Source organism: Bombina bombina, chromosome 4, assembly GCF_027579735.1.
Source record: "Bombina bombina isolate aBomBom1 chromosome 4, aBomBom1.pri, whole genome shotgun sequence".
In the NCBI taxonomy this organism is placed as follows: domain Eukaryota; kingdom Metazoa; phylum Chordata; class Amphibia; order Anura; family Bombinatoridae; genus Bombina; species Bombina bombina.
In genome coordinates this window covers 600,973,592-601,001,400 of record NC_069502.1, presented here as the reverse complement: position 1 = coordinate 601,001,400, position 27,809 = coordinate 600,973,592, and the positions used below count along the sequence as shown (strand labels likewise).

At 39.5% G+C, this 27,809-nt stretch overlaps 1 protein-coding gene across 2 annotated transcripts in view; it reads left to right on the top strand.

The window, feature by feature from the left end:
* HACE1 (HECT domain and ankyrin repeat containing E3 ubiquitin protein ligase 1) overlaps positions 1-27,809 on the top strand; it is a 338,264-nt gene that overhangs the window by 262,376 nt on the left and 48,079 nt on the right. For both annotated transcript variants that reach the window (XM_053710580.1, XM_053710579.1), the window contains exon 22: positions 312-382. In XM_053710580.1, the coding sequence (XP_053566555.1) occupies positions 312-382 (71 nt within the window). The remainder of the gene's footprint in view (positions 1-311; positions 383-27,809) is intronic.

The following is a 27,809-nucleotide window of genomic DNA, read 5'->3' as shown; positions in this document are numbered from 1 at the left end:
TATAGTCCAAGGCAAAACTCAGCGCAGATGAAAGCTGGCGGCATGCATAGATTTATTGGTACATTAAAATGCCACGGGTTATAATCTTATCATTTTAAAATGCATTGGTTATTTGTCTTTTCTTTGCATTTTCAATTGGCTTAACTTGTGAATAGTCTTTTTAATTCCTGTAAAATTTTGTTGTGTGTAAATATGTTATGTTAATGTTATAGTTGCCTTTAAAGTTAATGTTTTCTACACAAGTTTTTTTTTATGTTTTTTACACATAATTTTAAATCTGCTGCCCTATTTTTTTATTTTTATTTTTTTAGTGGTTTTGGGAAGTGGTTCAGGAACTGACACAGGAAGAGCGGGTTTTGCTTTTACAGTTTGTCACAGGCAGGTGAGTAATAGATGTAAAAAAAATAATTTACAATATTTCATATATAGTATTATATTAAAATGGTATAGCAGCAATAACCACGCAGAAATAGCTGCAGAGAAAAAGTTCATTCATATTGCCAATAGCTACTTGCAGTATGCTGTGATATGGTCCATCATTTCACAAATTGGTTAGGATTTTAAGAGCCTTTTTTCTGATTTAATGCTGCAAAAAAACCTTTAAGGAGTTTATTTATTACCCACAGTTTGAGTATGAATAGGTCTACGCTTGTTGGAAATAAATAGAAAACATTTCTGCCAATCATTGTAGATCAAACTCTTGAGTAAAATGAAAACTCTGTTCCAGCTCCTTGATCATTAGTTGTTCTTTTTGTTTTACAAATAAATATTCATGCCTTCCATGGGTTGTAGTTTTTTTCTGTATTTGCTGTTTATTCATTACAATCTCATCTCCATCTGAGTATACCTTTAGTACCACTTCAGTAAAAAATCAAACATTCTTTCCCCCGGCTGCAGACCATAAAATTAATTCAATGGACCTGGTAAAACAAATACATTTATGATTGCAGCTTTTATGATTCCGGAATGTCTTTAAGCATAACTTAGATGTCTTTGTCTCCTGCTATACATTTGCCTCAGAGTAATATTGGCCTGACTTCTGATGACTTTATCATTTATGAAACAATGTAGTGTTACAAATACAGATAAATGAAAAAAGGTGTTAGAACTTCACAGAAAATGTAGCTGTCATCCCCCTCCCTTTTTCCATCTTTCTCCATAAACTTTGCACACCAGTTTTCTCACGTTATATGAATAATACGCTCTAAGATTTTTAATATGGACTTAAAGTAACATCTTCAAGCAGATTCAAAAACATCCCCACTTGAGTGCTGGTCAATGCGTATTTTGTTACTAATTCAAAAATAAATGCAAATAATCTATGCCACCTTTATGGACTTGTAGGACAACATAGGTGAACTCAAGTGACAGACGAAACCAGGCTCGCTGTGGGCTATTGACAGAAGAATCCCTTGCTTCCTCCCTGGGTGGCGCATTGTTTGCTTGTTGTTGTGAATTCCTTGTCGCTTTTAAAGGGACACAATAAAATTATAACCCTGTTTTGCTCCTGGTGTATCTTGCATCTAAAACTGCAGCTACTCAGCCTTCTTCCCAAGACCCCTCCCAACTTAGCAATGCTGAATCTACCCAGTCCCTTGCTTCATATCAGGGATGGCTAAGTGGTAGCCCAAGGGCTACATGCGGCCCTCTGAACTAGTTTTCATGACCCCTAGGAAAAAGCAGAACTAACAATGGCACAAGGAAAAATTGATACAAAAAAACATGCTTTTGGCTGACCACAACTCAAAAAAGCCCTCTTGAGGTAAGAACAGCATACAGAGGGTACCCTGCAGCCTTAGCTAAACCTGGCCCTGTGCCACTGGATATGTGTAGGAAATATATTATTTGTTTATAAGACATAAATTTATGAGCGGCCCTTAAGGCATCTTCAGTATTGATCTATGGCCCCAATGTTTTGGGGCTTTGTCCATCCCTGTTCTGTACTATCCAGCACTGGATAGTTAAATTGTTCCTTTCAGCGTCAACACTACTGACCACATTTAGCTACATTAGAAAATCAAGGTCTTTAGCAATGAACTTGAGGACTTTTTACATGTGTTTAGGGTTAGATTTGTGTGGAGACAGCCCTGCCATCCTTAAAGCAATGGGCTTAAATGCATGGTGCCGGACCTTTTGCAGCATCCTGCTCCCTTCTGTGTACAAACGCAGGCAGTCCCCCAGGAGCCAATCACTGCAATCATGTGCTTCCTTTTTCCTTTTTTGTTTGCCATCCAAACTTGGATGGATGCGTCCTACCTGAAGGGGTTAATAGCTGCCATAAACAACAGCAGCAAAAGTGCTACATAACACATGATTTTGAAAAGTGGGTGGCCATATTTCACATGTTTTAATAAGTGCTTTGCTATTTATTGGATTTTCGAGTCTAGTTAGTTCCCCAGGCATATTTAATGCTATGTATACATGTTTTCATTGTTAAAACTATATGTTGCTTGATTTGAACAAATGACAAAGTGTGGAGACATCCTCTATTTTTTTGTTTTTTTTGTTTACTGTTTGTTAGCCAACCAGAAGAGAGGCTTTTTTTCTCTCTCTGGATTAGTCTTATCCTCATATGCCATGTGTTTGGTTCTTATCATTGTTTCTCCTTCTTTTTGAAAGTCTGTGAATGTTACACTTTTTAATGACACATTTTGTCTTCTAGGTTGTTTGATTTTTTTGAAAACTTAACCTATTGCATTTTTTTGTTATATACTATTAGAGGCATTTTGAAAGAAATTCATATTTCTTCTTATAGTTTTTTTATGGCTAAATGTAGCCACCAATCAGCAAGCACTACCCATCGTGCTGAACCAAAAATGGCCAGGTTCCTAAGCTTACATTCCTGATTTTTCAAATAAAGATTCCAAGAGAATGAAGAAAAATTGATTATTGGAGTAAATTAGAAAGTTGCTAAAAATGTCATGCGCTAACTGAATGGGAGAACTGGGGGAATATAAAAATTGGTTATTTTTTTAATGAAGTTCTATGAAGGATTAGTTTATTTTTCTATGCTGATTAAGTATGGACAGTAGTAGAAACATACATGTATTGTTAAAATGAGTTAAGCCACAACTCTGGATAATTATAATTTTGTGAAAAACTATTATTTGTTTGGTGTGATATTTTTTACCTACCAATCTTCTGCATGAATTGCAAGATAAAACATAGTGACAAAAATAATACATTTTATCTTCTGATTTTTAGGATTTATTTTAATTGATCAATATCCTACATTTTGTTTTTTTGTGTTTAAGGGAGGCGATCTGATGCTAAATGTGGTTCCCTCAAGTCTGGGCTTGAAATATGTAGGAAATAATGATTCCCGGGATCCTATTTTATTATTAATGTGTTTTTTTGTGGAGAGGGAGACCCTAGGTGCCTATAGCAGCTCATCAAAAAGGCAAAAAGACCCTTAAGACCCCTTGTTTGAAGAAAATACAAGGGTTCTTATTTATTACAATATACCCAGTTGATCACCATATAAACAGTGATCCTGTTTATTTCAGTAGGGACCCAAGGAAAGCCTTATCTCAACATCAAAAGTATATCAATGCCCCCCCCCCCATGCCCTTGTTTGAAAGAGGGGGATCCCCTTTTTGAAATTTAGCTCTGCTTAGGTCACTATAGTTAGATGATCACATTTTGCATTAGAATGTTAGCTTAATATCAGTTCAAGAGACCTCCAGTGCATCGAGATATATACATTTTAATCAAAATTACCCTTATTGCTATAGCTTTTTAAATTCAGGCATGTTTAGTTTCAAAAAGTTCAAAACCGTGACTATAAAAGTGCCAATATAGTAAAGATCACGCCCTTAAACTCAATGTAGCTCACACCCGTTCTGGTCTGGTAGCAGGAGCGAGCTACATTGAGTTTAAAGGCGCGATCGGGCCGGTTGTGAGTAGACGGCTGCCCAGATGCGCTTAAGAAAAAAAACAGACCCACTCAGCAGAGCAAGGAGCGGCGGTCTGAAAAACTAGACTTTATACATTAAAGTATTGCAGCCATATTTTATGATGTTTGCGCTAAGATAATGTTATATCATTCTGCACTATGTGCAGAATTATATAACATTATTTTTAAGGTTTACTGCCCCTTTAAGTTGAGGGCTCATGTCACTACAGGCTAATTTAACTAGACTTCTGTTAGATATTTATGCAAGTCAACTACCTGCTCTTGATATTCACTGTTTTTGTAAGTCTGTGGGAGCATTTATTAAACTGCAGAAAGGAGGTCCGGTCGCATTCGCCACTTGGGAGGCAGCATTGTGTGGTGAAATGTAGGATTGCACAACAGCTTTCTAGTGTTTCCAGTTGTACAAGAGCAGGGCCTTTTAATAACCATAAATGAGTGAGTTTGAGAGAAGAAGAATCAAAGACTGCTGCTTAAAGGACCAGTAAACAAAGTAGATTTGCGTAATCAACAAATGCAAGATAACAAGACAATACAATAGCATTTACTCTAAATTTCAAATGAGTACTAGATTCTTTTCCAACACATTTCAAAGTTATGTATATTTCCACTCCCCCTGTACCATGTGATAGCAATCAGCCAATCACAAATGCATATACGTATAGTCTGAGTTCTTGTACATGCTCAGTCGGAGCTGGTGACTCAAAAAAGTGTAAATATAAAAGACTGTGCACATTTTTTTTAATGGAAGTAAATTGGAAAGTTGTTTAAAATGACATGCTGTATCTGAATCATGAAAATTTAATAAAACCTGAGTGTCCCTTTAAATTTGTGTTTGCAAATTCACCCATGCAAGCCTGCACCACATGCCTAAAAAGCTGCTAATTCAGCTTGATTTCAATTGTAAAAAGAAGCACTTGTAGTATACTTCCATTTATTACAGTTATTACTGTTTTATCGGAATACGCACTTAAGTAATGCGTGACTAGAGTATCAGGATTCAAACACCATGCCAGCTCAGAGAGAGTGTATTGCATCAGTGAAGACTTGTCATACTGTGTCACACAATCCAACACTGACTTTATGAAAAGGGGTGGTATTTGAAAGCTGGTGCACGAGGTACTCACAGCATATTTGCATATGTCGTTGAAAAATAGTAACTTTTACTAGAAACATTTTTGCTAATGGAAGTATATTGTAAAAACTATTCTATTTAAATCTGAAGTGCACCCATGCACATTTCAATTTTGTCCTTTCTTTCCCTTAAATGACTGGCACGATGGACATTCACACTTTTTTATATTGGCCTTACAAGTAGATAAAGGCATTCTGAGACGGAAGACAACTGAGAGAATTTTAAATAAATTCTTAAAAACAACAATACGTTTGAGAGGAGTACTGCACACACATAGACATAGAGTGTTTATTATGACAGTGTAATAATTAGTTCAAACAACATTCTGTCCTAAAATAAATCACAGAAAAGAGAATATGTGCTATTTCCTGAGTATCTCTGTAGACGAGAATGAACAAACAAATGTAGCCACATACTTTTTTCTCCTGTAGTCTGTAGATCACATTGTCAATAGGGGTGCCTTGTGTTTTTCGAGTGCAAACCTTAAATAAGCCATTATAAGATAAAACAAGCAAGGGAAGGGGAGAGAAAATATGTGTTTGTAGCACAACATAACAGAAAATCCTAACAAAAGCAGTAGCAATTAATTTACTTACACGCCATGATGCTAAAGCAAAAAACGGTGATACAGTTCTTCATTTAATACAAAACGGCTTTTAGAAATAATTCTGTACAGCTGCTTCCTATGTTCCATAAAAGTCATGAAGACAGAAATCTCTAGTTCATTGATTTGTGCCTAAAGTAACAAAAAAGTTACATGGTTGTTAAAGCGTTGTTGATGCCCCGTGTGGATTTAACTATTGTAATGTGTGACATCAGGTACCACACAGGTTATAGCTAGGTGTTTGGCCTCACAGCATAATGGAGATGTATTGTTATACACAGCAGGTATTGTTATGCTGTATTATAACTGTAATTATACTTGATCTTACAAAGGGCTATTACTTCTTGATAACAGGCGCTCATGTATTAAATGGCAGAAGTATGGGTTATATGCAGGGCTAGAAATTTCAGCCAGTTCTAGACGAGTAAGAAATTGCAGCGGATGAGTAACAAAAAAATTGCTTTTTTCATATCTTTTACCATTAAAAAAGATTTGTTCCTTTTCCCTCTAATCTAGTAGCTTTTCTCCCCTGACTAGTAAACTATATAATTTTCAACCATGGATCACATGTTTGTGAACTGTGTTATTTACCTGGTATATGTAACACCTAAGAAGTGGTTGTCATTTATTTATTTATTTGGAACCGGCTTTTGCCATCCTAGTACATTTATGTGTGAAAATGGATTTGTATTTGTTTTAACTTTGGATATATTTGAGGTTTAAAACTGAGGGCCTGATGATCAAAATCCCACAGGCATGGAGAGAAATCACACAAAGGCTAATATTACAATGTATGTGTCTCTACTTCACAGCCAGTTCATGCAGAGCTAGATACACAGATCTGAGCCAGATATTATAAAGTTCTTTGAGGAACTTTACAGTTCTGACAAGACTTGTTAGATAAGCCCTCCAAATCTGTGAGCTTTACATCATCAGGCTCTGAGAAACAGATGTTTTGTTCATCTTCCTTCAAGTCCTCTCATGTTTACTGAAGTTGTTGATTTTTAATAGTCTAATATCTCATTAACTGAGCCTTTTCTAATGGAGATAGTGTGGGAATGGATCCACTCATTAAAGGGACACTAAACCCAAAACATTTTTTTTTCTCATGATTTAAGTAGAGAATACAATTTTAAACAACATTCCAATTTGCTTCTATTATCTAATTTGCTTTATTCTTTAGATATCCTTTATTGAAGAAATAGCAATGCACATGGGTGAACCAATCACACAAGGCATCTATGTGCAGCAACCAATCGGCAGCTACTGAGCCTATCTAGATATGCTTTTCAGCAAAGTACATCTAGAGATTGACACAAATTAGATAATAGAAGTAAATGAGAAAGATGTTTAAAATTGCATGCTCTTTCTAAATCATGTAAAAAAAAAATTGGGTTTCATGTCCCTTTAAGTATACCGTTTATCTCACCAATATAAAACCACTCACAATTACATTTAAAGGGATATGAAATCCAAACAGTTTCTGTTGTGATTTAGACAGAGTACAATGTTAAAAAAAAATAAGTTTACAATGTACTTCTGTTATCAAATTTGCTTTGTTCCCATAGTATTCTTTGTTTAAAGGGACAGTCTACACCAGAATTTTTGTTTTAAAAGATAGATAATCCCTTTATTACCCATTCCCCAGTTTTGCATAACCAACACAGTTATATTAATATACTTTTAACCTCTGTGATTATCTTGTATCTAAGCCTCTGCAAACTGCCCCTTTATTTCAGTTCTTTTGACAGACTTGCAGTCTAGCCAATCAGTGCCTGCTCCCAGATAACTTCACAAGCACAGTGTTATCTATATGAAATACGTGAACTAACACCCTCTAGTGATGAAAAACTGTTAAAATGCATTCTGAAAAGAGGTGGCCTTCAAGGTCTAAGAAATTAGCATATGAACCTCCTAGGTTAAGCTTTCAACTAAGAATACCACAAGAACAAAGCAAAATTGGTGATAAAAGTAAAGTGGAAAATTGTTTAAAATTACATGCTCTATCTGAATCATGAAAGATTTTTTGTGACTTTACTGTCCCTTTAAATCTTGGAATACTGATATGACTTTTAAGTCTAGATTGCTATCTCTTTCTTTCCAAGGTAATACATTATTTGGCCTAGACTGTCCCTTTAAGAGATACCTAGGTAGGTGTCTGGAGCACTGCATGACAGGAGAGAGTGCTGCCATCTAGTGCTCTTGCAAATGGAATTTTTTTTGCAAAACTGCTGCCTCATAGTGTTCCAGACATGTGCACGCTTCTGAGCTTACATCCCTGCTTTTTAACAAAAGATAACAAAAGAATGAAGAACACTTGATAACAGAAGTAAATTAGAAAGTGGTTTAAAATGGCATGCTCTATCTGAACCATTAAAGAAGAAATTTTGGTTTTATGTCTCTTTAATTAAATATACTATGTATTTTGTTTCATTAAATTAAAGGGCCACTAAACCCAATTTTTTTCTTTCATGATTCAGATAGAGCATGCAATTTTAAGCAACTTTCTAATTTACTCCTATTAACCATTTTTCTTTGTTCTCTTACTATCTTTATTTAAAAAGCAGGAATGTGATGCATAGAAGCCGGCCCATTTTTGGTTGAGAACCTGGCTTATGCTTGCTTATTGGTGGGTAAATGTAAGCCTCCAATAAGCAAGCGCTATCCATGGTGCTGAACCTAAAATGGGCTGGCTGCTAAGATTTACATTCCTGCTTTTAAAATAAAGATAGCAAGAGAATGAAGAAAAATTGATAATAGGAGTAAATTAGAAAGTTGCTTAAAATTTCATGCTCTATCTGAATCATGAAAGAAACAATTTGTGTTCAGTGTCCCTTTAATAAACCGACAGTAGGTAGGTTCAAAAGCAAGAACACCTCCTGCTAAATTAGCCCAACTTTTAACACCTGGTTCCAGTGGCATCACTAGGGGGTGCGGGGGGTGCGGGCCGCACCTGGGTGACACTCTCCAGGGGGTGACACCAAAAAAAAAAAAAAAAAATTTTTTTTTTAAATTTTATTGAAATTCAAAAAAATACAATGTTGAGATGCATAGATTATTTTATTAGAGGCTGGCATTTGTGAACATTAGTGGGACTGGGGAAGTTGTAGACACACAATTTTTTTGCCCCTTAGTTTTCCCGGCTGCTTTTGCTTGTTTGCACTTTGCTCCTCCCCTGCCCAATTTCACTATGAATGTTGTGGGTGTGCCATGGGGCTTGCAAAGTTGCGCTGCTAGCCTAAACCTGCCTGCCTATCTGTGCTCACTGCTCAGTGACATGCGGCCCAGGGCTGTGCACTGACAGACTTGGAACAGAGTCAGAGAGCAGAATTTTCATAGTTTGTGCGCCTAAACCTTTTCTTCAGTGATTTATTTTAGAGTGCTCTGTTTATCTTTCATTTGATGTTCTGCTGAGCCAGGGAGCAGCTCTAGGCATGAGCTTCATAATTAATGCAGTGCAGTTTACATTTCTTTCATGTAATTAGCAAGAGTCCATGAGCTAGTGACGTATGGGATATACATTCCTACCAGGAGGGGCAAAGTTTCCCAAACCTCAAAATGCCTATAAATACACCCCTCACCACACCCACAAATCAGTTTTACAAACTTTGCCTCCTATGGAGGTGGTGAAGTAAGTTTGTGCTAGATTCTACGTTGATATGCGCTCCGCAGCAGGTTGGAGCCCGGTTTTCCTCTCAGCGGGCAGTGAATGTCAGAGGGATGTGAGGGGAGTATTGCCTATTTGAATTCAATGATCTCCTTCTACGGGGTCTATTTCATAGGTTCTCTGTTATCGGTCGTAGAGATTCATCTCTTACCTCCCTTTTCAGATCGACGATATACTCTTATTTATATACCATTACCTCTGCTGATTTTCGTTTCAGTACTGGTTTGGCTTTCTACAACATGTAGATGAGTGTCCTGGGGTAAGTAAGTCTTATTTTCTGTGACACTCTAAGCTATGGTTGGGCACTTTTTTATAAAGTTCTAAATATATGTATTCAAACATTTATTTGCCTTGACTCAGGATGTTCAACATTCCTTATTTCAGACAGTCAGTTTCATATTTGGGATAATGCATATGAATAAATCAATTTTTTTCTTACCTTAAAATTTGACTTTTTTCCTATGGGCTGTTAGGCTCGCGGGGGCTGAAAATGCTTCATTTTATTGCGTCATTCTTGGCGCAGACTTTTTTGGCGCAAATTTTTTTTTTTTTCTGTTTCCGGCGTCATACGTGTCGCCGGAAATTGCGTCATTTTTGACGTTCTTTTGCACCAAAAGTGTCGGCGTTCCGGATGTGGCGTCATTTTTGGCGCCAAAAGCATTTAGGCGCCAAATAATGTGGGCGTCATTTTTGGCACTAAAAAATATGGGCGTCACTATTGTCTCCACATTATTTAAGTCTCATTTTTTATTGCTTCTGGTTGCTAGAAGCTTGTTCACTGGCATTTTTTCCCATTCCTGAAACTGTCATTTAAGGAATTTGATCAATTTTGCTTTATATGTTGTTTTTTCTATTACATATTGCAAGATGTCCCACGTTGAAACTGAGTCAGAAGATACTTCTGGAAAATCGCTGCCTGGTGCTGGAGCTACCAAAGCTAAGTGTATCTGCTGTAAACTTGTGGTATCTGTTCCTCCAGCTGTTGTTTGTACTGTTTGTCATGACAAACTTGTTAATGCAGATAATATTTCCTTTAGTACTGTTACATTACCTGTTGCTGTTCCGTCAACATCTAATACTCAGAGTGTTCCTGATAACATAAGAGATTTTGTTTCTAAATCCATTAAGAAGGCTATGTCTGTTATTCCTCCTTCTAGTAAACGTAAAAAGTCTTTTAAAACTTCTCATTTTTCAGATGAATTTTTAAATGAACATCATCATTCTGATTCTGATAATGTTTCTTCTGGTTCAGAGGATTCTGTCTCAGAGGTTGATGCTGATAAATCTTCATATTTATTTAAAATGGAATTTATTTGTTCTTTACTTAAAGAAGTCCTAATTGCATTAGAAATTGAGGATTCTGGTCCTCTTGATACTAAATCTAAACGTTTAGATAAGGTTTTTAAATCTCCTGTAGTTATTCCAGAAGTTTTTCCTGTCCCTGGTGCTATTTCTGAAGTAATTTCCAGGGAATGGAATAATTTGGGTAATTCATTTACTCCTTCTAAACGTTTTAAGCAATTATATCCTGTGCCATCTGACAGATTAGAGTTTTGGGACAAAATCCCTAAGGTTGATGGGGCTGTCTCTACTCTTGCTAAGCGTACTACTATTCCTACGGCAGATGGTACTTCCTTTAAGGATCCTTTAGATAGGAAAATTGAATCCTTTCTAAGAAAAGCTTACTTGTGTTCAGGTAATCTTCTTAGACCTGCTATATCTTTAGCGGATGTTGCTGCAGCTTCAACTTTTTGGTTAGAAGCTTTAGCGCAACAAGTAACAGATCATAATTCTCATAGCATTATTATTCTTCTTCAACATGCTAATAATTTTATTTGTGATGCCATCTTTGATATCATTAGAGTTGATGTCAGGTATATGTCTCTAGCTATTTTAGCTAGAAGAGCTTTATGGCTTAAAACTTGGAATGCTGATATGTCTTCTAAGTCTACTCTGCTTTCCCTTTCTTTCCAGGGTAATAAATTGTTTGGTTCTCAGTTGGATTCTATTATCTCAACTGTTACTGGAGGGAAAGGGACTTTTTTACCACAGGATAAAAAATCTAAAGGTAAATTTAGGTCTAATAATCGTTTTCGTTCCTTTCGTCACAACAAGGAACAAAAATCTGATCCTTCATCCTCAGGAGCGGTATCAGTTTGGAAACCATCTCCAGTCTGGAATAAATCCAAGCCTTTTAGAAAATCAAAGCCAGCTCCTAAGTTCACATGAAGGTGCGGCCCTCATTCCAGCTCAGCTGGTAGGGGGCAGATTACGTTTTTTCAAAGAAATTTGGATCAATTCCGTTCACAATCTTTGGATTCAGAACATTGTTTCAGAAGGGTACAGAATTGGCTTCAAGATAAGGCCTCCTGCAAAGAGATTTTTTCTTTCCCGTGTCCCAGTAAACCCAGCGAAGGCTCAAGCATTTCTGAAATGTGTTTCAGATCTAGAGTTGGCTGGAGTAATTAATTCCTTCAGACCAGTTCTGGATCTAAAAATATTGAATCGTTATGTAAGGATACCAACATTCAAAATGGTAACTGTAAGGACTATCCTGCCTTTTGTTCAGCAAGGGCATTATATGTCTACAATAGATTTACCAGATGCATATCTGCATATTCCGATTCATCCAGATCACTATCAGTTTCTGAGATTCTCTTTCCTAGACAAGCATTACCAGTTTGTGGCTCTGCCGTTTGGCCTAGCTACAGCTCCAAGAATTTTTACGAAGGCTCTCGGTGCCCTTCTGTCTGTAATCAGAGAACAGGGTATTGTGGTATTTCCTTATTTGGACGATATCTTGGTACTTGCTCAGTCTTCACATTTAGCAGAATCTCATACGAATCGACTTGTGTTGTTTCTTCAACATCATGGTTGGAGGATCAATTTACCAAAAAGTTCATTGATTCCTCAGACACAGGTAACCTTTTTAGGTTTCCAGATAGATTTAGTGTCCATGACTCTATCGTTGACATACAAGAGACGTCTAAAATTGATATCAGCTTGTCGAAACCTTCAGTCACAATCATTCCCTTCGGTAGCCTTATGCATGGAAATTCTAGGTCTTATGACTGCTGCATCGGACGCGATCCCCTTTGCTCGTTTTCACATGCGGCCTCTTCAGCTCTGTATGCTGAACCAGTGGTGCAGGGATTACACAAAGATATCTCAATTAATATCTTTAAAACCGATTGTACGACACTCTCTGACGTGGTGGACAGATCACCATCGTTTAGTTCAGGGGGCTTCTTTTGTTCTTCCGACCTGGACTGTAATTTCAACAGATGCAAGTCTCACAGGTTGGGGAGCTGTGTGGGGGTCTCTGACAGCACAAGGGGTTTGGGAATCTCAGGAGGTGAGATTACTGATCAATATTTTGGAACTCCGTGCAATTTTCAGAGCTCTTCAGTCTTGGCCTCTTCTAAAGAGAGAATCGTTCATTTGTTTTCAGACAGACAATGTCACAACTGTGGCATACATCAATCATCAAGGAGGGACTCACAGTCCTCTGGCTATGAAAGAAGTATCTCGAATTCTGGTATGGGCGGAATCCAGCTCCTGTCTAGTTTCTGCGGTTCATATCCCAGGTATAGACAATTGGGAAGCGGATTATCTCAGTCACCAAACGTTACATCCGGGCGAATGGTCTCTTCACCCAGAGGTATTTCTTCAGATTGTTCAAATGTTGGGACTTCCAGAAATAGATTTGATGGCCTCTCATCTAAACAAGAAACTTCCCAGGTATCTGTCCAGATCCAGGGATCCTCAAGCGGTAGCAGTGGATGCATTGTCACTTCCTTGGAAGTATCATCCTGCCTATATCTTTCCGCCTCTAGTTCTTCTTCCAAGAGTAATCTCCAAGATTCTGAAGGAATGCTCGTTTGTTCTGCTGGTAGCTCCAGCATGGCCTCATAGGTTTTGGTATGCGGATCTTGTCCGGATGGCCTCTTGCCAACCGTGGACTCTTCCGTTAAGGCCAGACCTTCTGACGCAAGGTCCTTTTTTCCATCAGGATCTCAAATCCTCAAATTTAAAGGTATGGAGATTGAACGCTTGATTCTTAGTCAAAGAGGTTTCTCTGACTCTGTGATTAATACTATGTTACAGGCTCGTAAATCTGTATCTAGGGAGATATATTATAGAGTCTGGAAGACTTATATTTCTTGGTGTCTTTCTCATCATTTTTCCTGGCATTCTTTTAGAATTCCGAGAATTTTACAGTTTCTTCAGGATGGTTTGGATAAAGGTTTGTCTGCAAGTTCCTTGAAAGGACAAATCTCTGCTCTTTCTGTTCTTTTTCACAGAAAGATTGCTAATCTTCCTGATATTCATTGTTTTGTACAAGCTTTGGTTCGTATAAAACCTGTCATTAAGTCAATTTCTCCTCCTTGGAGTTTGAATTTGGTTCTGAGGGCTCTTCAAGCTCCTCCGTTTGAACCTATGCATTCATTGGACATTAAATTACTTTCTTGGAAAGTTTTGTTCCTTTTGGCCATCTCTTCTGCCAGAAGAGTTTCTGAATTATCTGCTCTTTCTTGTGAGTCTCCTTTTCTGATTTTTCACCAGGATAAGGCGGTGTTGCGAACTTCTTTTAAATTTTTACCTAAGGTTGTGAATTCCAACAACATTAGTAGAGAAATTGTGGTTCCTTCATTATGTCCTAATCCTAAGAATTCTAAGGAGAAATCATTGCATTCTTTGGATGTAGTTAGAGCTTTGAAATATTATGTTGAAGCTACTAAGAATTTCCGAAAGACTTCTAGTCTGTTTGTTATCTTTTCTGGTTCTAGGAAAGGTCAGAAGGCCTCTGCCATTTCTTTGGCATCTTGGTTGAAATCTTTAATTCATCATGCTTATGTAGAGTCAGGTAAAACTCCGCCTCAAAGGATTACAGCTCATTCTACTAGGTCAGTTTCTACTTCCTGGGCGTTTAGGAATGAAGCTTCGGTTGATCAGATTTGCAAAGCAGCAACTTGGTCTTCTTTGCATACTTTTACTAAATTCTACCATTTTGATGTGTTTTCTTCTTCTGAAGCTGTCTTTGGTAGAAAAGTACTTCAGGCAGCTGTTTCAGTTTGAATCTTCTGCTTATATTTTCAGTTTTTTTTCTTTATAAGATTTAAACTTTATTTTTGGGTGTGGATTTTTTTCAGCGGAATTGGCTGTCTTTATTTTATCCCTCCCTTTCTAGTGACTATTGCGTGGTAGTCATTATCCCATACGTCACTAGCTCATGGAATCTTGCTAATTACATGAAAGAAAACATAATTTATGTAAGAACCTACCTGATAAATTCATTTCTTTCATATTAGCAAGAGTCCATGAGGCCCACCCTTTTTTTGTGGTGGTTATGATTTTTTTGTATAAAGCACAATTATTCCAATTCCTTATATTTATGCTTCGCACTTTTTTCTTATCACCCCACTTCTTGGCTATTCATTAAACTGATTTGTGGGTGTGGTGAGGGGTGTATTTATAGGCATTTTGAGGTTTGGTAAACTTTGCCCCTCCTGGTAGGAATGTATATCCCATACGTCACTAGCTCATGGACTCTTGCTAATATGAAAGAAATTAATTTATCAGGTAAGTTCTTACATAAATTATGTTATTTTGTAGGTGTGTGTCTGAGTTTTTGTGTGTCTCAGTGTTTTTGTGTGTGTTTTTGTGTATGTGTCTGAGTGTGTTTCAGAGTGTTTGTGTGTGCACCTGAGTATGTTTTTAAGTGTGTCTGAGTGTTTGTATGTGTGTTTGCCTGTGTTTTTGTGTTGGTCTGCTTTCTGGGGGGGGGGGTGACACCATGACTTACCGCACCGGGTGACACCAACCCTAGTGACGCCACTGCCTGGTTCTCAAAAAAAAACCAGTGGTTGAAATGTTGAATATTTTTCTATATTGTTAGCTTGGAACATGACTTGATTTTGGAAAAATGTTCTATAGAAATAAATTAATACTAAATGTTATAAAACATTGTAATATAAATTTACACAACTCTTATTTTTTTATACTTAACTAGTCCTAAAGCCAGTTCACACGGGCCATTTTTTGCAGTACATCGGTCCCACCTCTTGCTCTCTCTCCCTCCCCCTCTCTTTTGCACTCTCTCGCTCCACCTCTCTTTTGCTCTCCCTCCCCCACCTCTCTTTTGCTCTCCCTCCCCCCTCTCTTTTGCACTCTCTCTCCCCCTCTCTTTTGCACGCTCTCTCCCCCTCTCTATTGCACTCTCTCTCCCCCTCTCTATTGCACTCTCTCTCCCCCTCTCTTTTGCGCTCTCTCTCCCCCTCTCTTTTGCGCTCTCTCTCCCCCTCTCTTTTGCACTCTCTCTCCCCCTCTCTTTTGCACGCTCTCTCCCCCTCTCTATTGCGCTCTCTCTCCCCCTCTCTTTTGCGCTCTCTCTCCCCCTCTCTTTTGCGCTCTCTCTCCCCCTCTCTTTTGCGCTATCTCTCCTCCCTCTATTTTGCACTTTCTCCCCTCCTTCTATTTTGCGCTATCTCTCTCCCCCCTCTCTCCTGTGCTCTCTCCCCTTCTCTTTTGCTCTCTTTTGCTCCACCTCTCTCTTGCGTTATTTTGCTCCACCTCTCTCTTGCTCTCTCTACCCACTCTCTTTTGCTCTCTCCCCCCTCTCTTTTGCTCTCTCTCCCCCCCTCTCTTTTGCTCTTCCTCTCCCTTTATATTGCTCTCTCCTCCCTCTCTTTTGCTCTCTCTCCCCCCTCTCTTTTGCTCTCCCTCCCCCCCTCTCTTTTGCTCTCCCTCCCCCCTCTCTTTTGCTCTCCCTCCCCCCTCTCTTTTGCTCTCCCTCCCCCCTCTCTTTTGCTCTCCCTCCCCCCTCTCTTTTGCTCTCTCTCCCCCCCTCTCTTTTGCTCTCTCTCCCCCCTCTCTTTTGCTCTCTCTTCCCCTCTCTTTTGCTCTCTTTCCCCCTCTCTTTTGCTCTCTCCCTCCCTCTCTTGCTCTCTCCCTCCCCCCTCTCTTTTGCGCTCTCTTGCTCCACCTCTCTTTTGCTCTATCCTCCCTCTCGTTTGCTCTCTCTCCCCCTCTCTATTGCTTTCTCTCCCCCTCTCTTTTGCTCTCTCTCCCCCCTCTCTTTTGCTCTCTCCCCCCTCTCTTTTGCTCTCTCTCCCCCCTCTCTTTTGCTCTCTCTCTTCCCCCCTCTCTTTTGCTCTCTCTCTCTCCCCCTCTCTTTTGCTCTCTCTCTCCCCCCTCTCTTTAGCTCTCTCTCTCCCCCCTCTCTTTAGCTCTCTCTCTCCCCCCTCTCTTTAGCTCTCTCTCTCTTTTGCTCTTTCTCCCCCTCTCTTTTGCTATCTCCCCCTCTCTTTTGCGCTCTCTTGCTCTCTTTTGCGCTCTCTCTCTCTCCCCCCTCTCTTTTGCGCTCTCTCCCCCCTTTCTTTTGCGCTCTCTCCCCCCTCTCTTTCATGTAATTAGCAATAGTCCATGAACTAGTGACGTATGGGATATACATTCCTACCAGGAGGGGCAAAGTTTCCCAAACCTCAAAATGCCTATAAATACACCCCTCACCACACCCACAATTCAGTTTTACAAACTTTGCTTCCTATGGAGGTGGTGAAGTAAGTTTGTGCTAGATTCTACGTTGATATGCGCTCCGCAGCAAGTTGGAGCCCGGTTTTCCTCTCAGCGTGCAGTGAATGTCAGAGGGATGTGAGGAGAGTATTGCCTATTTGAATGCAGTGATCTCCTTCTACGGGGTCTATTTCATAGGTTCTCTGTTATCGGTCGTAGAGATTCATCTCTTACCTCCCTTTTCAGATCGACGATATACTCTTATTTATATACCATTACCTCTGCTGATTTTCGTTTCAGTACTGGTTTGGCTTTCTACAAACATGTAGATGAGTGTCCTGGGGTAAGTAAATCTTATTTTCTGTGACACTCTAAGCTATGGTTGGGCACTTTATTTATAAAGTTCTAAATATATGTATTCAAACATTTATTTGCCTTGACTCAGGATGTTCAACATTCCTTATTTTCAGACAGTTAGTTTCATACTTGGGATAATGCATTTGAATCAATTTTTTTCTTACCTTAAAATTTGACTCTTTTTTTTCCCTGTGGGCTGTTAGGCTCGCGGGGGCTGAAAATGCTTCATTTTATTGCGTCATTCTTGGCGCGGACTTTTTTGGCGCAAAAAAGTCTTTTCTGTTTCCGGCGTCATACGTGTCGCCGGAAGTTGCGTCATTTTTTGACGTCCTTTTGCGCCAAAAATGTCGGCGTTCCGGATGTGGCGTCATTTTTGGCGCCAAATAATGTGGGCGTCTTATTTGGCGCCAAAAAAATATGGGTGTCGCTTTTGTCTCCACATTATTTCAGTCTCATTTTTTCTTTGCTTCTGGTTACTAGAAGCTTGTTTATTGGCATTTTTTCCCATTCCTGAAACTGTCATTTAAGGAATTTGATCAATTTTGCTTTATATGTTGTTTTTTCTCTTACATATTGCAAGATGTCTCACGTTGCATCTGAGTCAGAAGATACTTCAGGAAAATCGCTGTCTAGTGCTGGAACTACCAAAGCTAAGTGTATCTGCTGTAAACTTTTGGTAGCTATTCCTCCGGCTGTTGTTTGTATTAATTGTCATGACAAACTTGTTAAAGCAGATAATATTTCCTTTAGTAATGTACCATTGCCTGTTGCAGTTCCTTCAACATCTAAGGTGCAGAATGTTCCTGATAACATAAGAGATTTTGTTTCTGAATCCATCAAGAAGGCTATGTCTGTTATTTCTCCTTCTAGTAAACATAAAAAATCTTTTAAAACTTCTCTCTCTACAGATGAATTTTTAAATGAACATCATCATTCTGATTCTGATGACTCTTCTGGTTCAGAGGATTCTGTCTCAGAGATTGATGCTGATAAATCTTCATATTTATTTAAAATGGAATTTATTCGTTCTTTACTTAAAGAAGTACTAATTGCTTTAGAAATAGAGGATTCTGGTCCTCTTGATACTAATTCTAAACGTTTAGATAAGGTATTTAAATCTCCTGTGGTTATTCCAGAAGTTTTTCCTGTTCCTAATGCTATTTCTGAAGTAATTTCCAGAGAATGGGATAAATTGGGTAATTCATTTACTCCTTCTAAACGTTTTAAGCAATTATATCCTGTGCCGTCTGACAGATTAGAATTTTGGGACAAAATCCCTAAAGTTGATGGGGCTATTTCTACCCTTGCTAAACGTACTACTATTCCTACGTCGGATGGTACTTCGTTTAAAGATCCTTTAGATAGGAAAATTGAATCCTTTCTAAGAAAAGCTTATCTGTGTTCAGGTAATCTTCTTAGACCTGCTATATCATTGGCTGATGTTGCTGCAGCTTCAACTTTTTGGTTAGAGACTTTAGCGCAACAAGTAACAGATCATGATTCTCATAATATTCTTCTTCTTCTTCAGCATGCTAATAATTTTATCTGTGATGCCATCTTTGATATTATCAGAGTTGATGTCAGGTTTATGTCTCTAGCTATTCTAGCTAGAAGAGCTTTATGGCTTAAAACTTGGAATGCTGATATGGCTTCTAAATCAACTCTACTTTCCATTTCTTTCCAGGGTAACAAATTATTTGGTTCTCAGTTGGATTCCATTATCTCAACTGTTACTGGTGGGAAAGGAACTTTTTTACCACAGGATAAAAAATCTAAGGGTAAAAACAGGGCTAATAATCGTTTTCGTTCCTTTCGTTTCAACAAAGAACAAAAGCCTGATCCTTCATCCTCAGGAGCAGTTTCAGTTTGGAAACCATCTCCAGTCTGGAATAAATCCAAGCCAAGGTTATGTTTTTTCAAAGAAATTTGGATCAATTCTGTTCACAATCTTTGGATTCAGAACATTGTTTCAGAAGGGTACAGAATTGGTTTCAAGATGAGACCTCCTGCAAAGAGATTTTTTCTTTCCCGTGTCCCAGTAAATCCAGTGAAAGCTCAAGCATTTCTGAATTGTGTTTCAGATCTAGAGTTGGCTGGAGTAATTATACCAGTTCCAGTTCTGGAACAGGGGATGGGGTTTTATTCAAATCTCTTCATTGTACCAAAGAAGGAGAATTCCTTCAGACCAGTTCTGGATCTAAAAATATTGAATCGTTATGTAAGGATACCAACATTCAAAATGGTAACTGTAAGGACTATCTTGCCTTTTGTTCAGCAAGGGCATTATATGTCCACAATAGATTTACAGGATGCATATCTGCATATTCCGATTCATCCAGATCATTATCAGTTCCTGAGATTCTCTTTTCTGGACAAGCATTACCAGTTTGTGGCTCTGCCGTTTGGCCTAGCTACAGCTCCAAGAATTTTTACAAAGGTTCTCGGTGCCCTTCTGTCTGTAATCAGAGAACAGGGTATTGTGGTATTTCCTTATTTGGACGATATCTTGGTACTTGCTCAGTCTTTACATTTAGCAGAATCTCATACGAATCAACTTGTGTTGTTTCTTCAAGATCATGGTTGGAGGATCAATTCACCAAAAAGTTCATTGATTCCTCAGACAAGGGTAACCTTCCTGGGTTTCCAGATAGATTCAGTGTCCATGACTTTGTCTTTAACAGACAAGAGATGTCTAAAATTGATTTCGGCTTGTCGAAACCTTCAGTCACAATCATTCCCTTCGGTAGCCTTATGCATGGAAATTCTAGGTCTTATGACTGCTGCATCGGACGCGATCCCCTTTGCTCGTTTTCACATGCGACCTCTTCAGCTCTGTATGCTGAATCAATGGTGCAAGGATTACACAAAGATATCTCAATTAATATCTTTAAAACCGATTGTACGACACTCTCTAACGTGGTGGACAGATCACCATCGTTTAATTCAGGGGGCTTCTTTTGTGCTTCCGACCTGGACTGTAATTTCAACAGATGCAAGTCTCACAGGTTGGGGAGCTGTGTGGGGATCTCTGACAGCACAAGGAGTTTGGGAATCTCAGGAGGTGAGATTACCGATCAATATTTTGGAACTCCGTGCAATTTTCAGAGCTCTTCAGTTTTGGCCTCTTCTGAAGAGAGAATCGTTCATTTGTTTTCAGACAGACAATGTCACTACTGTGGCATACATCAATCATCAAGGAGGGACTCACAGTCCTCTGGCTATGAAAGAAGTATCTCGAATTCTGGTTTGGGCGGAATCCAGCTCCTGTCTAATATCTGCGGTTCATATCCCAGGTATAGACAATTGGGAAGCGGATTATCTCAGTCGCCAAACGTTGCATCCGGGCGAATGGTCTCTTCACCCAGAGGTATTTCTTCAGATTGTTCAAATGTGGGAGCTTCCAGAAATAGATCTGATGGCGTCTCATCTAAACAAGAAACTTCCCAGGTATCTGTCCAGATCCCGGGATCCTCAGGCGGAAGCAGTGGATGCATTATCACTTCCTTGGAAGTATCATCCTGCTTATATCTTTCCGCCTCTAGTTCTTCTTCCAAGAGTAATCTCCAAGATTCTGAAGGAATGCTCGTTTGTTCTGCTGGTAGCTCCGGCATGGCCTCACAGGTTTTGGTATGCGGATCTTGTCCGGATGGCCTCTTGCCATCCGTGGACTCTTCCGCTACGACCAGACCTTCTGTCGCAAGGTCCTTTTTTCCATCAGGATCTCAAATCCTTAAATTTAAAGGTATGGAGATGGAACGCTTGATTCTTGGTCAAAGAGGTTTCTCTGACTCTGTGATTAATACTATGTTACAGGCTCGTAAATCTGTATCCAGAGAGATATATTATAGAGTCTGGAAGACTTATATTTCTTGGTGTATTTCTCATCATTTTTCTTGGCATTCTTTTAGAATTCCGAGAATTTTACAGTTTCTTCAGGATGGTTTAGATAAAGGTTTATCCGCAAGTTCTTTGAAAGGACAAATCTCTGCTCTTTCTGTTCTTTTTCACAGAAAGATTGCTAATCTTCCTGATATTCATTGTTTTGTACAAGCTTTGTTTCGTATAAAACCTGTCATTAAGTCAATTTCTCCTCCTTGGAGTTTGAATTTGGTTCTGGGGGCTCTTCAAGCTCCTCCGTTTGAACCTATGCATTCATTGGACATTAAATTACTTTCTTGGAAAGTTTTGTTCCTTTTGGCAATCTCTTCTGCCAGAAGAATTTCTGAATTATCTGCTCTTTCTTGTGAGTCTCCTTTTCTGATTTTTCATCAGGATAAGGCAGTGTTGCGAACTTCTTTTGAATTTTTACCTAAAGTTGTGAATTCTAACAACATTAGTAGAGAAATTGTGGTTCCTTCATTATGTCCTAATCCTAAGAATTCTAAGGAGAAATCATTGCATCCTTTGGATGTTGTTAGAGCTTTGAAATATTATGTTGAAGCTACTAAGTCTTTCCGAAAGACTTCTAGTTTATTTGTTATCTTTTCCGGTTCTAGAAAAGGCCAGAAAGCTTCTGCTATTTCTTTGGCATCTTGGTTGAAATCTTTAATTCATCTTACCTATGTTGAGTCGGGTAAAACTCCGCCTCAAAGGATTACAGCTCATTCTACTAGGTCAGTTTCTACTTCCTGGGCGTTTAGGAATGAAGCTTCGATTGATCAGATTTGCAAAGCAGCAACTTGGTCCTCTTTGCATACTTTTACTAAATTCTACCATTTTGATGTATTTTCTTCTTCTGAAGCAGTTTTTGGTAGAAAAGTACTTCAGGCAGCGGTTTCAGTTTGAATCTTCTGCTTATGTTTTTAATTAAACTTTATTTTGGGTGTGGATTATTTTCAGCAGGAATTGGCTGTCTTTATTTTATCCCTCCCTCTCTAGTGACTCTTGCGTGGAAAGATCCACATCTTGGGTAATCATTATCCCATACGTCACTAGCTCATGGACTCTTGCTAATTACATGAAAGAAAACATAATTTATGTAAGAACTTACCTGATAAATTCATTTCTTTCATATTAGCAAGAGTCCATGAGGCCCGCCCTTTTTTTGGGGTGGTTATGATTTTTGTATAAAGCACAATTATTCCAATTCCTTATTTTATATGCTTTCGCACTTTTTTATCACCCCACTTCTTGGCTATTCGTTAAACTGAATTGTGGGTGTGGTGAGGGGTGTATTTATAGGCATTTTGAGGTTTGGGAAACTTTGCCCCTCCTGGTAGGAATGTATATCCCATACGTCACTAGCTCATGGACTCTTGCTAATATGAAAGAAATGAATTTATCAGGTAAGTTCTTACATAAATTATGTTTTTGCTCTCTCTCCCCCCTCTCTTTTGCTCTCTCTCCCCCCTCTCTTTTGCTCTCTCTCCCCCCTCTCTTTCTCTTGTTAAGTGTATCCAGTCCACGGATCATCCATTACTTGTGGGATATTCTCCTTCCCAACAGGAAGTTGCAAGAGGATCACCCACAGCAGAGCTGTTATATAGCTCCTCCCCTAACTGCCATATCCAGTCATTCTCTTGCAACCCTCAACATAGAAGGAGGTAGTAAGAGGAAAGTGGTGTAATATAGTTAGTTTTTTCTTCAATCAAGAGTTTATTGTTTTTAAATAGTACCGGAGTTGTACTATTTTCTCTCAGGCAGCATTTAGAAGAATCTGCCTGCATTTTCTATGATCTTAGCAGAAGTAACTAAGATCCACTGCTGTTCTCACATATGTCTGAGGGGTGAGGTAACTTCAGAGGGAGAATAGCATGCAGGTTACCCTGCAATAAGGTGTGTGCAGTTTTAAGTTTTTCTAGGGATGGAATTGCTAGAAAATGCTGCTGATACCGGATTAATGTAAGTTAAGCCTAAATACAGTGATTTAATAACGACTAGTAACAGGCTTACTGTGAGAGCTATAGACTCTTATACAGGGAGTGCAGAATTATTAGGCAAGTTGTCTTTTTGAGGATTAATTTTATTATTGAACAACAACCATGTTCTCAATGAACCCAAAAAACTCATTAATATCAAAGCTGAATAGTTTTGGAAGTAGTTTTTAGTTTGTTTTTAGTTATAGCTATTTTAGGGGGATATCTGTGTGTGCAGGTGACTATTACTGTGCATAATTATTAGGCAACTTAACAAAAAACAAATATATACCCATTTCAATTATTTATTTCTACCAGTGAAACCAATATAACATCTCAACATTCACAAATATACATTTCTGATATTCAAAAACAAAACAAAAACAAATCAGTGACCAATATAGCCACCTTTCTTTGCAAGGACACTCAAAAGCCTGCCATCCATGTATTCTGTCAGTGTTTTGATCTGTTCACCATCAACATTGCGTGCAGCAGCAACCACAGCCTCCCAGACACTGTTCAGAGAGGTGTACTGTTTTCCCTCCTTGTAAATCTCACATTTGATGATGGACCACAGGTTCTCAATGGGGTTCAGATCAGGTGAACAAGGAGGCCATGTCATTAGATTTTCTTCTTTTATACCCTTTCTTGCCAGCCACGCTGTGGAGTACTTGGACGCGTGTGATGGAGCATTGTCCTGCATGAAAATCATGTTTTTCTTGAAGGATGCAGACTTCTTCTTGTACCACTGCTTGAAGAAGGTGTCTTCCAGAAACTGGCAGTAGGACTGGGAGTTGAGCTTGACTCCATCCTCAACCCGAAAAGGCCCCACAAGCTCATCTTTGATGATACCAGCCCAAACCAGTACTCCACCTCCACCTTGCTGGCGTCTGAGTCGGACTGGAGCTCTCTGCCCTTTACCAATCCAGCCACGGGCCCATCCATCTGGCCCATCAATCTGGCCCATCAAGACTCACTCTCATTTCATCAGTCCATAAAACCTTAGAAAAATCAGTCTTGAGATATTTCTTGGCCCAGTCTTGACGTTTCAGCTTGTGTGTCTTGTTCAGTGGTGGTCGTCTTTCAGCCTTTCTTACCTTGGCCATGTCTCTGAGTATTGCACACCTTGTGCTTTTGGGCACTCCAGTGATGTTGCAGCTCTGAAATATGGCCAAACTGGTGGCAAGTGGCATCTTGGCAGCTGCACGCTTGACTTTTCTCAGTTCATGGGCAGTTATTTTGCGCCTTGGTTTTTCCACACGCTTCTTGCGACCTTGTTGACTATTTTGAATAAAACGCTTGATTGTTTGATGATCACGCTTCAGAAGCTTTGCAATTTTAAGAGTGCTGCATCCCTCTGCAAGCTATCTCACTATTTTTGACTTTTCTGAGCCTGTCAAGTCCTTCTTTTGACCCATTTTGCCAAAGGAAAGGAAGTTGCCTAATAATTATGCACACCTGATATAGGGTGTTGATGTCATTAGACCACACCCCTTCTCATTACAGAGATGCACATCACCTAATATGCTTAATTGGTAGTAGGCTTTCGAGCCTATACAGCTTGGAGTAAGACAACATGCATAAAGAGGATGATGTGGTCAAAATACTCATTTGCCTAATACTTCTGCACTCCCTGTAATTATGCAATATAAAACGTTTGCTGGCATGTTTAATCGTTTTTATATATGCTTTGGTGATAAAACTTATTGGGGCTTAGTGTTTTCCACATGGCTGGCTTGATTTTTGCCTAGAAACAGTTTCCTGAGGCTTTCCACTGTATTAGTAAGAGTGGGAGGGGCCTATTTTAGCGCTTTGTTGCGCACTTAAAATTACAGACAGAGACATCCAGCTTCCCTCAGCAGTTTCCTGCATGGTATAGGACATCTCTGATGGGCTCAAAAGGCTTTAAAAGTCGTTTATTGAGGAAGGTAAAGTCACAGTTGAGCTGTGGCAGTTTATTGTGACTATCAAAAAACTTTGTTTTTCATTTGCCAATCCGTTTTTTGCATTAAGGGGTTAATCATCCATTTGCAAGTGGGTGCAATACTCTGCTACCTTGTTACATACACTGTAAAAATTTCGTTAGTTTAACTGCCTTTTTTCACTGTTATTTCAAATTTTGACAAAATTTGTTTCTCTTAAAGGCACAGTAACGTTTTTTATATTTGCTTGTTAACTTGATTTAAAGTGTTTTCCAAGCTTGCTAGTCTCATTGCTAGTCTGTATAAACATGTCTGACATAGAGGAACCTCTTTGTGCATTATGTTTAAAAGCCATGGTGGAACCCCATAGGAGAATGTGTACTAAATGTATGGATTTCACTTTAAATAATAAAGATCAGCCTTCATCTTTAAAAGAAATATCACCAGAAGATTCTGACGAGGGGGAAGTTATGCCGACTAACTCCCCCCACGTATCAGATTCTTTGACTCCCGCTCAAGGGACTCACGCTAGAATGGCGCCAAGTACATCAAAGACGCCCATAGCGATTACTTTACAAGACATGGCGGCGATCATGGATAATACCCTGTCAGCGGTATTAGCCAGACTGCCTGAATATAGAGGCAAGCGCGATAGCTCTGGGGTTAGGCGTAATACAGAGCGTGCAGATGTTTTAAGGCCCATGTCTGATACTGCGTCACAATATGCAGAAGCTGAGGAAGGAGAGCTTCAGTCTGTGGGTGACGTCTCTGACTCGGGGAAACCTGATTCAGATATGTCTACTTTTAAATTTAAGCTTGAGAACCTCTGGGTGTTGCTTGGAGAGGTTTTAGCTGCTCTGAATGACTGTGACACAATTGCAGTGCCAGAGAAATTGTGTAGACTGGATAAATACTATGCAGTGACGGTGTGTACTGACATTTTTCCTATACCTAAAAGGTTTACAAAAATTATTAATAAGGAGTGGGACAGACCCGGTGTGCCGTTTCCCTCCCCCCCCCCTCCCATTTTTAGAAAAATGTTTCCAATAGACGCCACCACACGGGACCTATGGCAGATGGTCCCTTAGGTGGAGGGAGCAGTTTCTACTTTAGCAAAGCATACCACTATCCCTGTCGAAGACAGTTGTGCTTTTTCAGATCCAATGGATAAAAAATTAGAAGGTTACCTTAAGAAAATGTTTATTCAACAAGGTTTTATCCTGCAGACCCTTGCATGCATTGCGCCTGTCACTGCTGCTGCGGCGTTCTGGTTTGAATCTCTGGAAGAGGCCTTTCAGGCAGCTACTCCATTGACTGAAATACTTGACAAGCTTAGAACACTTAAGCTAGCTAATTCTTTAGTTTCTGATGCCATTGTTCATTTGACTAAACTAACGGCTAAGAATTCTGGATTCGCCATCCAGGCGCGTTGGGCGCTATGGCTTAAATCCTGGTCAGCTGACGTGACTTCAAAGTCTAAATTACTTAACATTCCTTTCAAGGGGCAGACCCTATTCGGGCCTGGTTTGAAGGAAATTATTGCTGACATTACTGGAGGAAAGGGTCACACCCTTCCTCAGGACAGGGCCAAATCAAGGGCCAAACAGTCTAATTTTCGTGCCTTTCGAAACTACAAGGCAAGTGCAGCATCAACTTCCTCTGCTTCAAAACAAGAGGGAACTTTTGCTCAATCCAAGCCGGCCTGGAAATCTAACCAGGCTTGGAACAAAGGCAAGCAGGCCAGAAAGCCTGCTGCTGCCTCTATAACAGCATGAAGGAACGGCCCCCTATCCGGTAACGGATCTAGTAGGGGGAAGACTTTCTCTCTTCGCCCAGGCGTGGGCAAGAGATGTTCAGGATCCCTGGGCGTTGGAGATCATATCTCAGGGATATCTTCTGGACTTCAAAGCTTCCCCCACACAAGGGAGATTTCACCTTTCGAGATTATCTGTAAACCAGATAAAGAAAGAGGCATTCTTACGATGTGTGCAAGACCTCCTAGTAATGGGAGTGATCCATCCAGTTCCACAGACGGAACAGGGACAGGGATTTTATTCAAATCTGTTTGTGGTTCCCAAAAAAGAGGGAACCTTCAGACCAATTTTGGATCTAAAGATCTTAAACAAGTTCCTCAGAGTTCCATCGTTCAAAATGGAAACTATTCGGACCATCCTACCTATGATCCAGGAGGGTCAGTTCATGACCACAGTGGATTTGAAGGATGCTTACCTTCACATACCGATTCACAAAGACCACATCGGTTCCTAAGGTTTGCCTTTCTAGACAGGCATTACCAGTTTGTGGCTCTTCCCTTTGGGTTAGCTACAGCCCCAAGAATTTTTACAAAGGTTCTGGGGTCCCTTCTGGCGGTCCTAAGACCACGGGGCATATCAGTGGCCCCTTATCTAGACGACATCCTGATACAGGCATCAAATTTCCAAATTGCCAGATCTCATACGCACATAATATTGGCATTTCTGAGGTCGCATGGGTGGAAAGTGAACGAGGAAAAGAGTTCTCTATCACCCCTCACAAGAGTGTCCTTCCTAGGAACTCTGATAGATTCTGTAGAAATGAAAATTTACCTGACGTAGTCCAGGTTATCAAAGCTTCTAAATTCCTGCCGTGTTCTTCATTCCATTCCGCGCCCGTCAGTGGCTCAGTGCATGGAAGTGATCGGCTTAATGGTAGCGGCGATGGACATAGTGCCATTTGCGCGCCTACATCTCAGACCGCTGCAATTATGCATGCTAAGTCAGTGGAATGGGGATTACACAGATTTGTCCCCTCTACTAAATCTGGATCAAGAGACCAGAGATTCTCTTCTCTGGTGGCTATCTC